Genomic DNA, 13,112 nt, shown 5'->3' with positions numbered 1-13,112 from the left:
AGTGGAGAGAACATGGGAGGATCAAAACAGGTTTTTAGGAGAGAAGAAGAAAAAAAACAGGACAAGAATGTGCCCTGTGAGACCGCAAGCTCGGCTCTGCTGGATTGATATAATACAAGAGGCTTCGTTGTGAAATTGGTGTGCTGCTGACATTTTCATTAAGTGAAATATTTGCCATTTTCCTTCTCAGATTATGTTGTAAGCGTTGCGTTCCCTTCTTTCATTCATATACGGCTTAATCCAACACAGAGGGTGTAAATAATTACCTCCGAGAGCTGCAATATGTGGACACACACACACTTGGGAACCGGCTGCCTGCGAGTGTTCGAGAGACGCTCCCTCTTCTTGTTCGCATCTAAACTCATCTCTTCTCTTTAGCTCTCTTATTGCCAACATGATATTTGCTCTGTGAACGGCTACGGCTCTGATAATGACCCATTCTTCTTGTTATGAGCCATCATCCTCCTTTTTCAGAAGTGCACGGAGGCCTGGCTTATATATTTCAGCTCCTTATATAAAACAGAGACATCTGGAAAATTGTACAACATGCAGAGTTGTGTCTATCATAAACATCTCTTTAGATTCAGATTTCATTCTCTCTGTTTTATTTAAATCCTGATTAAAGTTGTTGCCTTTTATTTGTGCGCTCGTTTAAGGCAATAACCACGAAGGGTAGCTGGCATTTTTTATATCTAAATCCCAGACCCCCGCGTTAATTAAAGCGAAGGCGTCTCGTTAGCATAATGACAACATGCAACATCTACCACTAAACACCGAGCCGTGCTGCTAATTAATGTTATCTTTCTTTCTTCTCCTGAACCTCGTGCAGGACCCGCGCTGAGTGGGTTTCGGTTCGCCCAGCACACCGGGATGCCAATGCAATTTTCACACTTACACAGCCTTTAATTCCGCGCAGTTAAATGCTCCTCAGATGCACAGGTTAAGCGAGTTTACATTTTAATTACACGGATTAGAAATGATCTATGCGCCTTGCGTGTGGAGCCGTGTTGGCTTTAATACTTTATTCACCACAGACGACACCAGCGGCTCCGTCTCCCCGCGTTTAAGGTCAGATTGAGTTATATATAGTACACATTCGGCTGGGAGATGCTCGTTAAGGGTGGGATTGGCTGGGAAGCCGGTAAAAGGTGGGGGAGAGGCCGACGGAAGGATGGTCGTTCGATGCAGCTGTATTTCGGCAACGACTGAACATGTCTTGCGTTACACCCCACACTTAACGGGCCTCTCCGAAAGATTAACTCCACAAACAATTTAGTTAATGGCCTCTTTATTAGCGCTGTCACAAGATATGTCCAGCTCTGACTTTCCTTGGCCCTCCGCTCCATCCATCAGCGAGGCTGGGATGGCAGAAACCACTCCCCTGACTCGATACAAGAGAGGTATGGTTTCTCTGACACATTTACCAATAAATAAATAGATACGGTGCACTTTGCCTAATGCAGCCTGAGAGTTAATTCGGGAGAAGCACTGAGACACGTTTTACACCCAGATCTCATTACTCGGTGCTGTCGGTGTTGCTTTATCTACTCCAACAAACCATCGCTGATCCACACTTCTTCACAAGAGTATAAGATGATCTCAGGTTTTGCATAGCTGTATTACCCTTTTGTTAAACTAACAAATAAAACCACATCTTTCAGCCTCTGTGTCTGAATGGTCAGTTGCATTCAATGAAGGCTTGGACCAAATTTGAACTGTGACCTACCCAAGCTACAGAGTTGTATTAAATAAATAAAAAATATTTGTCAGTAGCAGAAAGTGGTCTCTGACAGGAAAATAAAACTCAATTGATTTTTGCAAATTTCAGATTGGTAGGTGGGTCAAAGTGTTGGTTTGGTCGAGGTCTAAATGTATGAGGAAAGTTGATGCTCAGGAACCTTGATTGACCAATATTTACACAAGCATATAAGAGGGGATCTACCTATAGGTGCATTTGTGTTAGCATCATCAAAATTGGATTGGATTGTCTGAATCAATTCAGTGAACACAAATGATCGGTTATTCATCGCTTTACGGTGCCATCTTTAAGTGCAGGGGGACTGATGAACACGGTGAAACTATGTCAAAAGCTGCACCTTTTCTCTTTAATGGCCAATCTACAGCCATTCTCTCAGAGCAAGTTCAAGTTCTTATCTCTCCCCACCATGCCATCGTAACATACATCGGAGGTCTGCAAAACGATGCGCAAGCCATAAAATATCTCCTCACTGCATCTTGAAATAGAGAGATGGCTCACCTTCTGCTGGTTTTATCTACCCTCTCACTTTTATTTGAAGCGACACACATTTTAAAATACTGTGTGCCTCAGCGTGAGAACGAGATACATAAAGAGAAATTGTGCAAAACGGAATGAGACCAAAGCTTCGGCTCTTAAAGGCCCCATGCTTATTCACACACAATTTAGTTTCCCCTCCTCTCTCAGATGCATTAATTCTGCTTTCACTTGTCTTCTCTTAAAACTACAAAAACAAATGAGCTCTTGGAGATTCCCTTGCTTAACATGATCGATTGCCTTGTATTTTGCAGCAGGTGAGATTTCACAGATTACAGAGACCAGTAAAACCCAGCATTATCACAAATCTACTGGGGCTCTTCAAATTCCCATGCGACATATTTATAATCTTATGTAAGCATAATCCATAGGCTGAAACCTTGACATCATCTCTCTATTATCAGACAATTCTTCACTGGTTAGGAGTGAGGGAAGAGAAAATAATCATGTTGTAAAATGGGACAGATAAGATCTTATGTCAACGGATTTATTGCGGCAAAATAATCCCAAATTCTCAAACTCAACCACCGTAGCCAACGATATCTTGGAACAACTGAAGACATGAGGTTTTTGAGCTCTGAGATAAGTTGAGTCACTGACACTCATTCAAGTACTGTAAGATAATAATGTACATCATACACCAAAATCCGTTCTTTTACACAAAGACAGAAATGCTTGTAATTTTGTTACACATAAGTACACAGAAAATGCCAATTTCTAACACACCAATGTTTGGTTTCCCTGCACTAAACTGAGAGACTTCAAACCGCTTTATAGTAAAGAGCTTTTCCTGCAGTTTGGTCTGGTTTCAGCCATCACTCTCACAAAACGGACCAATAGAACAAGGCCGCCAATAATACTTACAGATTCTTGATGTCAACCGCGCCTCTGAATGCTTTTCTTGGGATGCCCTGGATCTGGTTTTCACTCAGGTCTCTGCAAAAGACAAGACAAGACAAAATCCATCAATAAAAACGTTTAAAATAACTATATATTACGTAAAGTACCATGGCTGCATGACAGACCGTAAAATAAAACTCCTTATTCCCTTATTTGTATCATGATTATGAAAAGGACGCAACGTACGCAGTGTTTCCGTGTTTACAACATATTTTAATACAGGAAAATAAAGGAAGATAGCTAAACAGTAACTTGTGTTTGTCCTAGCTGTCCCAACTCTGCAGCGAGTGTGTAGGAAGTAAATTAGCTGGAGTGGAAAATTAGGTTGTCAGTTTCACAAGCTACAGTATACGGCAATAACCTCCAATGAATACCGTGAAAAATAGGCTTAGGAAATCAGTGTAAAGAACTGCCAAAACTCGGAACCATTAGCAATCATTAGGACTATTCATTTTGGAGGAATAACTTGGCAATATATACAGGAGTCTGAATACCTCATTAACATTTCACTTGTATTATGTATGTATTACTCTATTGTGTGAATTATTTTTTTAAAGGAAGTATCCTCGTGTTTTATTTTATTCGAGGAGCTGAACATTTGAAGTGTAAGAGTTCTGACAGTTGCCGAAAGCAATTTTCATTGTTTCTTTTCCGACTGTTTTGGTTCCAACTGGTGACCTTGTCCGCTTTGATCAGAGACGTTGATCGGTACGGATCCGCGACGTTCCCGGCTGCAAAGCACAGAAGATGTGAAGTAGGAATTGATCGTACTGTGGGAATATATCTATAATTCATCTTGACATTGTCTGTGAATGGGCAGAACATCAATGACTACTGTCCTTGAACCTGAAAATGTCTTTTCCAGCCCTACAGCTGATTCAGGGTGTATTAATATAAAAAATACTATGCTCACCATGGTGCAAATATACGCCCATGCAATTGGCACTGACAGGATCTCTTTGTTAATCAAAAAATGAGGAATCTGCTCAAAGCGACCGGCCATATATACACATATTATTTTAATGTACATGTGGATTGAGTCTGATGTTTCCCCATTTAGCTCTTGAACTTCTCATTCACATTCATACAACCATCATCCACAGGAGAGTTTCCTGTCCGTCATCTTAAGATATTTGGTATAGTACAGGAAATTCAAACACTTGAAATGACAAAGCATATAAAGCACAATTAGACCTGGGATGGAAGCAAAAAAATGGAACTGTCTAATTGAATTTACTCATACCGATTGATTTAAAGCCATTCTCTGTAATCCGTGCTTCTTGACAATTCATAGTTGTGTGTGTTTTGTTAAAAAAATATATTTAAACCACAAACGCTTGCTACTATGAGACATTATACCTGATTAATGCACTGCTTTGATCAGGGTTCAAACCATTTCAAATACCTTTGTATTTCCATTAGAAACATCCAATTAATTGACTCTTTACTGTCTGAACACTACGATTTACATGCATTTAAAGATATTCCAAATCTGTCCAATTATTTTTGATTTGCCAGTCGCCAGACATCTGCAGTCAGCATTTGTTAAAATCGTTTTAAGGTACACAGATGCAGTTTCCCTTGATGCTTTCTTTAAAACCACAATACAATGATCATCAAGATGGCTGCAATCATTATCCTTCTATAGAACCTTGTGTATTCCCTTAAATTTCTAATTAAAAGTCTAATTTCTCAAAATAGTAAAGTGAATAGAAAATAAAACAGAAACAAAAATGGTACAGCATGCCTGTCACTAATTTAATATATACATACAACACACACACAAGTTATGACACTATGACCATATGCAGAATCCACAGATTAATGATAGGATTTAGTTTTAAACTGAAAGCATTAAAGATTTAAAAATGGCAAAATATAAACTTAAATCCAACTGAATAATTTCAAATAAGTGTAATTATCTTTTTTTTTGGTATCTGTACTTTGAGATATGACCCCTCCCAGTATATGAACACTGAACCAGCGCAGAGTCATTACCCTAATAGTAATCTGATCTATATTCCCCTCTCTGATCAAAGACGCTTCAGACCTGTACAGCCCAGTTTACAATATCATCTGGGGTTTATTAGCAGAAATATTTCCCTATTGATCCCAGAACTGGGGAAGTGCTCCTCAATTAGCCCCTGATAGCAATGCTCTCAGGCTCACCGTGAACTCGGACGCATTAGGCCATAATTCTCCATTACTGGGTGTTCCTTTAGAAGTATTTTTGAACAGAAAATCTCAGCCACTATCTTTTCCAAATGACTGCAATTCATATTAGTCTTTCTCCCTGTGTCACCTGTATGATTTGTCATGTATAGCTTCCTATACCATTAGCACTTCAGTGAAATTATATGTCCTTTACAATATGTATATGTATATATTCAACTCAATCCCCCCAGACTCCATCACAGCTAATCTATTGACCATTGCTTTGATTATCTTCAACGCAGTCTCTGTAAAATGCAAGTCTTGGCTTCCAATCAATAAGATACTTACCTGTCAAGTACTAAAGTAATAATCGTCATATTAAAAATCACACAAACGTATCGTGTCCTTTCTTTGCGTCTGGGATTTGTTCACTCTTATGACCATGGGAGCGCAGAATGCATCGACACAGCTTCCCATTAACTTCCCATTTCTGTATGAAATACAAATTGGGCTCCTGCATCCATTGTTGGTGAAAAAGATTTGTCCATTTGCTTAATTTGGGCCATGGCTGACATTTAAAAAAGGCGAAAAAAGAGACTGCTCTATACAATGAGCTGACAGACAAGGAAGTGGCCACTACAGATGCAATTTGGGATGGCCGAGACCACCCTGGCACCACCTGCACATGCCAGAGAAGAAAGGAGAAAGAAAGAAAGAAAGAAAGAGAGGGAAACGAGGTAACAGGGGAAAAAAATCCACAACATAAAACCAGGCATAAAGGTGACTTTATTCCTATTGTCTCTGAAGGAAAGTCCAGGTTCCTCAGCTCATAATGGAGTTGTAGTGAAGGCAGGTGGCCACACTTTTAAAGGCTGAGACCCTCGACAGGAGGCGGGGGGCACAGCTGTGGGGGTCTGCGCTCTTAACCTGTGAACCGCAGTCAGTTTTAGGGAAACAATCCTCTTGCAGAGTCAAATAAGCTGCCTCTATAGGGGCTGCTCAGCCATTAAGCCTCAGTATAGGGAGAACGATGACAAATGTGTAATTTCTCAGCCTTCCCTAATAACTGTGCTGTTTAAAAGAGATTTGGATACATGTGGCCAGTATTCTGCATTTCATTAAAAAAAAAATTGCAACGCACGCACACGCACACGCACACGCAGAGGCATTGCTGTTGAGACATCTCCGTGCTTTTTGTTCCAATTTTAATAGATAGATAAAAATAGATAAAATGCATCTTCCTTCTCTGGCTCTGATTCACTTTACTCTGCCAAATTTAATTTTCTGCCCAGACAGATCACATAAAAGATACATGAACATTTGTCCGAGTGTAAATGCATATCAATGACTACAGAATACCATATGTTATAATATAGATATATTACGATATATATGTATAAATGTGCATTGAGAAAGCAAGTAGTTTGAACTGTTCGGTTTAATAAAGATGGAGTATTTATATGAGGCAAATGGCTAAATGTCAATTGTTGTTATTTTCTCCCGTCGCCAAAGTGCTTTCATTAGCGGTTATCATCTCATCCTGTCGTTTTTAACAAGACAAAGCATTAATACAGGGAAATCTGCGTTTCCTTTCCTGCCAATGAAGCAGCACAGCTTTCAATCTGAATTTCTCAACTCAGCAGCTGACAACGGCCTCAAGAGAAAGTGACTTGACATCAGAGCAGGGTGAGCAGAATTGATTGCGTTTAAACATCCAACCACACTTTCGGAATACGCCGAAATATAGCGTACAAATTTGCGTTTCAGTTTCAGTTTTTAGTTTCAGACGTCTTTATGTTTTTTTCTTTGCGTATTTGATTTCTAATAGAAGGTAATACTGATTATTAATCACCTCCTGAGGCCGATGCAATCATTTCACTACATATCGACATGCCCTGCAATAGAGACCAGCTGTGCTGTAGCATGTGGCTATATTTTACTTTGTCTTGGTGACCCGTTTGTATTTCGTATTATAGGACATTATTCCACATGAAAAATAACTACCATCTGCAGAAATAGGCCAGGAATTGATTTAAAGAGTGCAGCACGAGCGGGGCTGATGTATATTAATCAGAGGGTCCATTTTACTCATACTCGGGGTTATAGATCTTCATTGGAGAGACTGACACATGGTCCCCACATGGCCCGTCGATAACGCTGCCATCTCTCGTGGGAGGAAATCAAAACATGGGCAAACCGTAGAATCAGACTGTTACAATTAATAATCATTTAGAATGTATTTTTAAACCTTAAAAGCTTTTTAAAATCTTGCTTCACAGATAGTGGATGCTTTTACACTGGAAATGTAAGAACAGATGCAAGTTTCCAAGAATAAATTGAGATTAATTGCAAACAGGAACTGACCGTCAATAACTTTGTGTCTGTTTCTTATTTTGGCTCCAATGTATGCTTATTTTTTAAAGAGAAACCTTTTTATTGTAATGCAGCATTTGTTTTTTTTTTCTTCCAATTTGCAATGTTCAATAAAAGCTTATGGGCTAAAGTGAAACACATGTGCATGTTTTCTGATAAATGGTCAAATGCCAAACTGATGTTGACTGATTTTGAACAGGAGACGATTCCTTATTGCTTTTACATTTAAAACAAGATTGGAATTGGGAACATATTTCATAAAAAAAGAAGACAAAACACACCGTGTTCATTTAAAGGCAATGCTTTCTTTAAATTTTTTGTAACTGCTTTATAGAAACTCAATTTCCGCCGTTTTGGGCTTTTCAGTCTTGCTCTAGGTGTCCCCTGTAGCCTGACCTCCACACCTCCATGCCTCCCCTTCAATGAAGAAGCTGTTTCAGAGTGAAACGCCCAGCAGTTCATTAAGAGCGACTCCTGCTGTTCCTTCCTACTAAACTCGAAGGAAACAGTCTCCATTCTGCCCGGCCCAGAACGGTGTGCTTCCTAATCGCCGTAGCCGGCTTTGATCAGGCCAGCGGCTCGCAGGAGTGTCTGAGGACTGTGAGATCTAGTCAGGAACTGCCCAGTGCGTCCTGCTGCTGCACTGCCAGAGTGAGAGCTGCGCCACACACACACACGCACAATGCAACACTGTCTGCAGAGACAAAGAGCTTTCTGCTCTCTCCTTCAGCCGGACCCAGAGAGAGAAGTGATATTTGAACTTGAGCGACGTGGCTGGCAGCTCGGACAGAGCTCAGTCACTCTTGGCTCTTAATCAAAGACATCTCCAAACCTGTAACACGATGCTCAGAAGTGTGACACAGCTCCCTCTAAGGACAGTCTGTAGTTGTATATTTACAAATGACTAAGAGCTCTCCAAAGCAGAGCAATTACCCCATCAGATATTAAACATCAAATCATGGTGCTTTAAAAAAAGGTGTTTTACAGGTTTCTTACTGTTTCTTACATAATTGGCTGGAAAACTAATTACACAACAAACCTAGCACATGGACAATATCTCATCATGACTCGGCCAGAAGTAAAGGGAGTCATTTTTGAAGAATGCTGACGGGGGTGGATGGGGGTAATGGCTCAATCAGGCTTCACTTATTGCACGTGTGTCTGAATCACAGCTTGAGGTAACTTTGAGGCAATGTGGTAAACGATGGAATGTATTATACAAGAAATCTATATATATTCAAACTCTGCAACACAACTCAACACTGTTATTGCCTATAATCGATCAGCAAGCACAGGAGGGTTATTCATAGTTACCTAGAAAGGATTTATCGGAATTGTAGAATCGTTATCGTGGTTGTTGTGTATCACAATGTGTTCGATGCACCCGAATGCCTTAAATACAATGTACTTTTACGCAGCACCAAACTATTATGTGCGTTTCTGTTACTTAATATGACACCATTGCTACAATGACCCTCTAAAATGTGTAAATCACACAAGAGAGGGGTATCTTTGCCCACCATTTGTGTCTAAAGAAATATTCCTTTCAGATGGAATGATGTATGTATTTTCTACTTTTAAGTGCCTAATTTATTTCCCTCCACCTTCCTGATGATTGAAAATTTTCCCTGCTCTGAACCAGAGGCTCTGAACTGTGAAATCCACCTGACTCTCTCTTCCTCTTCCTCTTCCTCGCACCTCTGGTGGCCTGTGTTAGGGAGTCAAGCTGTCAGAGGTATAGCACTAATGCCCCCGGGGGCTTTTCACAAGTTTGGTGTTGATGAAGCCGGCGGCTGAAAGCCCTCGCTTCATTTCCCACACATTTTCTGACCTCCTTTGTCTCTTCTTTTTCTCAGAAAGATTTCGCCCTGTTCCATCGAGGGGCTAAGAAGTAAACTAATTATCTTGTTCAAATCCCTTTGTAACGCCCCCTAATCCTATTAGTTGGAAGAATGTGTGAATGGCGGTCTGTGCGGCCCGGAGAGACGCAGAGTGGCACGATCCGGCGGGAGGACCCTCGAGTCCATTCACGGGAGAGAGGAGGCTCCGGGGGACGCTCGAGGTTGCACTTCTTTGTGCAATTGGGAGGAAAAAGAATCACAAATGGACAGAACAGAAAAGAAAAGAGAGAAAAGGGGAGGTAGGGGTACTGCGATAATGATGAGTATCTTGGTGACCGTCTCCACCATGCTTCACATGACTAGTCAAGTGCTACACGAGCAATTACCAAGACAGACACTGGACTCTCGCTTCCCCTGACCTACCCTGTTGATTCCCCCCCACTTGCCTACCTCCGGCTACAGTGTAACACAGGCCCTTCACTTCGACTTTCATAGCCCTGCCTGGACCAGCACTTTCATACAGAAAAACTAAACACAAAAAGAGGCAGGGAGGCTACACTATACTCCAGTCAGAAGAAAAACAAACTGTGACGGAGGAGAATAAACGCTACACACACACACTGTCTTTTTAGATTTCAGCCCTACATCAGAAGATAAGAAAAGAAGGAGAAGAGAGCTGGATCTCAGCAGTGCAGAGAGCAGGCCCGCCTCCCGCTGTCCCGAGCCGCCTCAACTTCAATCGCATTTCCCATTCGGCTCGCACCGGGGAGGGAGCCAAGAGCTGCCGTGAAAGAAGCCCACAACCGCAGTGGACGGCCAGGGCATGAAATCCATCTGACTTCCTTGAAAGGGCAGCCCGGCCCCTCCGTCCCTCCACGGGGGGGAGGGGCAGCCTGCCTTCCCAAAACAAATATTTGCTCTGGTCTTGGATGGCCGATGCTTCCCTGGAGCATCTTTCTTTATACGCATGTTTTTTTTCTCCCTTGAGTTTCTTTTCTGTCATCGTTTTTTCCAACTGGCAGTCCGGGCTTTTGTGCAGGACAAAAAGGAAAAAGAGACCTGACTTCAATGTTAATGCACAGTATTTTATGACTGAATGCTTTTTGCTGTGCATACGGACACTCTTTCACTTCAGTTTAAATGCCACCTAATTGGTTTCCATGGAAACTAATTCCCTCAAACTCTTAGCAGACAATACACAGGTTTCCTTCACATCCCTTTCAGTAGACTTATCATGTCCGAAAACCCTGCAGAATTCACGATTCAAGTGAAAAATAAATCTCTCACTGTCTCTCTCTCTATATATATATAGATACACACACATACAGAAACACACACATTCACATCTGTGGGTGTATGTGATAATATACATGTCAACATTCACATTATATGTACACACACACACACCGTGTCTGGACTGTACTGCCCACAAACAGAACGACTCAAAACATCTCTGTGTTTTCTCCTTGACTCCAGCAGTCGATTCCCCTCGTCTGTGTCGGAGACTAGATCTTCCTTTATCAAACGCATGCACAGGAACATAACGTATTGACAACATGCTGTCGACAACCGCATCACGGTGTGGTGTTACTCCCGGCCAACCTGAGGACCGGAGCCACCCAAGACGCAACACAACACACAATTATAGTGGGGTCATATCCAAGGGTTTGTTTGAGCCTTTGACTGGTTTCCTTCCACAACCATGTGCCAGAGGAGCTTTCATTCAGCGCCAAGACCCCAAACAACATGCACTGACATAACACAAAAGGAAAATTAAGTCTTGTATTCCTGATTTGTTATTTCTTATTAACCCCACATCCTACACATATAGTATAATGTACAGTAATCGCTCACAACCCAGGGTTAGACGGCTCATTACAGGATGCACGTCTGCCAGCTGTGTGAAATTCCCCAGCTCCCCGGTCTGGCCACTCAGGGGCAGTCAAGAGCCTCACAAGAGCTGGGATCCCATCAAGATGTGTCCCCAGATCTGCGTAGGTGCTGCTGCTCCGATTCCCTGGCTGTGCAGTGGCAGACGGGCACTTTTCATCCGTTTTAACACTACAGAGGGATCGGACACACCTATCTGATGTGTGGGGGGTGTTGGCATGGAAAACAAATCCCAGAAAGCAGACATAGTTTGTCTGAAGATGTATGTAAACAACAAAATGTGGCACAGACAGACGGACCTGTGTAACTGATATATAGATATACAAATGGACAGAAAGAGTTTCTTTCACATAATCCTCTTTCCACAAGACATAAACTGCATAAACTACTTGGGTACTATTAGTTCCGAGATGTTTTTGCGATTTTTCACCGTTTTGGGGCGACCGGAGACAGCAGATGTGCTTTTGCCACTTAATTATCTAATTTCTGCTCAAACAGTTAGTCTGTGTTCAGTGAAATGCCAAACAGCTGTGCGGGATTTAATTCCTCATTACAGAAATCTGTGGCTTTCTGCTGTAGCTCACAATTAACATTTTAATAAAAAACAACCAAAAAATAACCCTCCCTCCGACTCCCATTGCTCGCATCGGGGATATTTATTTCCGGCACATTGTGACGATTCTCTCTGGTCCACCTGCAGATCTGAATGCATTTTTCAAACCACTACAGCGATTTGACGGCCACTGAGAAGACGACTTGGAAATTGAGTCCACCTGCGTCTGCCTATGACCAGCACCGCTTGCACAGATAGGATTGTGGAGAACTGGCGGGACCCGGCAGCCGAGAAAAGAGCTGGGTTTACTGTATGGCGTGGCCCAGCAAACACAAAACTGCCCACAGTGATTTGGTTTCAAATTCTTCACCCCATCCTGCTCCCTGCCTCGTGCCCAATCGGAGACCAATCAACAAGTGCATCAGATGTGCTTCAAGGAATCGTCAGATTCAAGCTCACCTGCACTTGGCAGAAATGTGAATAAAAAGAGTATAATCACTCATTCGCCATTCTCCACAACCCCCTGATCTGACATGTTGACACAGGTGACTTTAACAGGGATATGTTTTTAACTAGTTTAAATGATACATAAACAAGACCTCTCCCCGATACAGGATGGAGTTTCATTCATAACATTACAGAAGACATCCAGGATTTTAAAAGCGCTTTGATCCTTGCAATGTCCTTTTAGGAATAAAACAAAACAGACAAACAAAAAACTAAATCCAAGCAGCTTTTTCTGTGCACAATTTACAGGAGAAATTGTATTTCTATTCCTAAAAAGAACAGATTTTTCAGCCCCCTTAACATAAGGTTTTATGTCTAGTTTGGATACTTTATATGCAAATACACACACTAGAGCACAGGTACTTGTTTTTTCGCATATACGTGCAAAAAGAAAGTGAAATAATGAAATTGAAGCATCATTAAATGTGTCATGCCATGGAAAGAGAAACAGATACAAATTTGAGCTGTAGTCCTAATCCCATCATGATTTCCTCACACAAAGTAGAAACAATACTATCAGTGCACTGTGTCCCGTGCATTTCATCACAGGAAAAACCTCACAGAACAGAGACAGACTTAAGGGAATACAGGATTTAATGGA

The 13,112-nt window shown here is 41.5% G+C and overlaps 1 protein-coding gene across 2 annotated transcripts in view; it reads right to left on the bottom strand.

Annotated features, from left to right (window-relative positions):
- slit2 (slit homolog 2 (Drosophila)) overlaps positions 1–13,112 on the bottom strand; it is a 124,541-nt gene that overhangs the window by 49,063 nt on the left and 62,366 nt on the right. For both annotated transcript variants that reach the window (XM_066718089.1, XM_066718090.1), the window contains exon 5: positions 3,158–3,229. In XM_066718089.1, coding sequence (XP_066574186.1) covers positions 3,158–3,229 — 72 coding nt within the window. The remainder of the gene's footprint in view (positions 1–3,157; positions 3,230–13,112) is intronic.

This window comes from Amia ocellicauda, chromosome 12 (genome assembly GCF_036373705.1).
Source record: "Amia ocellicauda isolate fAmiCal2 chromosome 12, fAmiCal2.hap1, whole genome shotgun sequence".
In the NCBI taxonomy this organism is placed as follows: Eukaryota; Metazoa; Chordata; class Actinopteri; order Amiiformes; family Amiidae; genus Amia; species Amia ocellicauda.
Note: the sequence above shows the minus strand (reverse complement) of the source record. Positions and strands in the feature narration are given on the sequence as shown.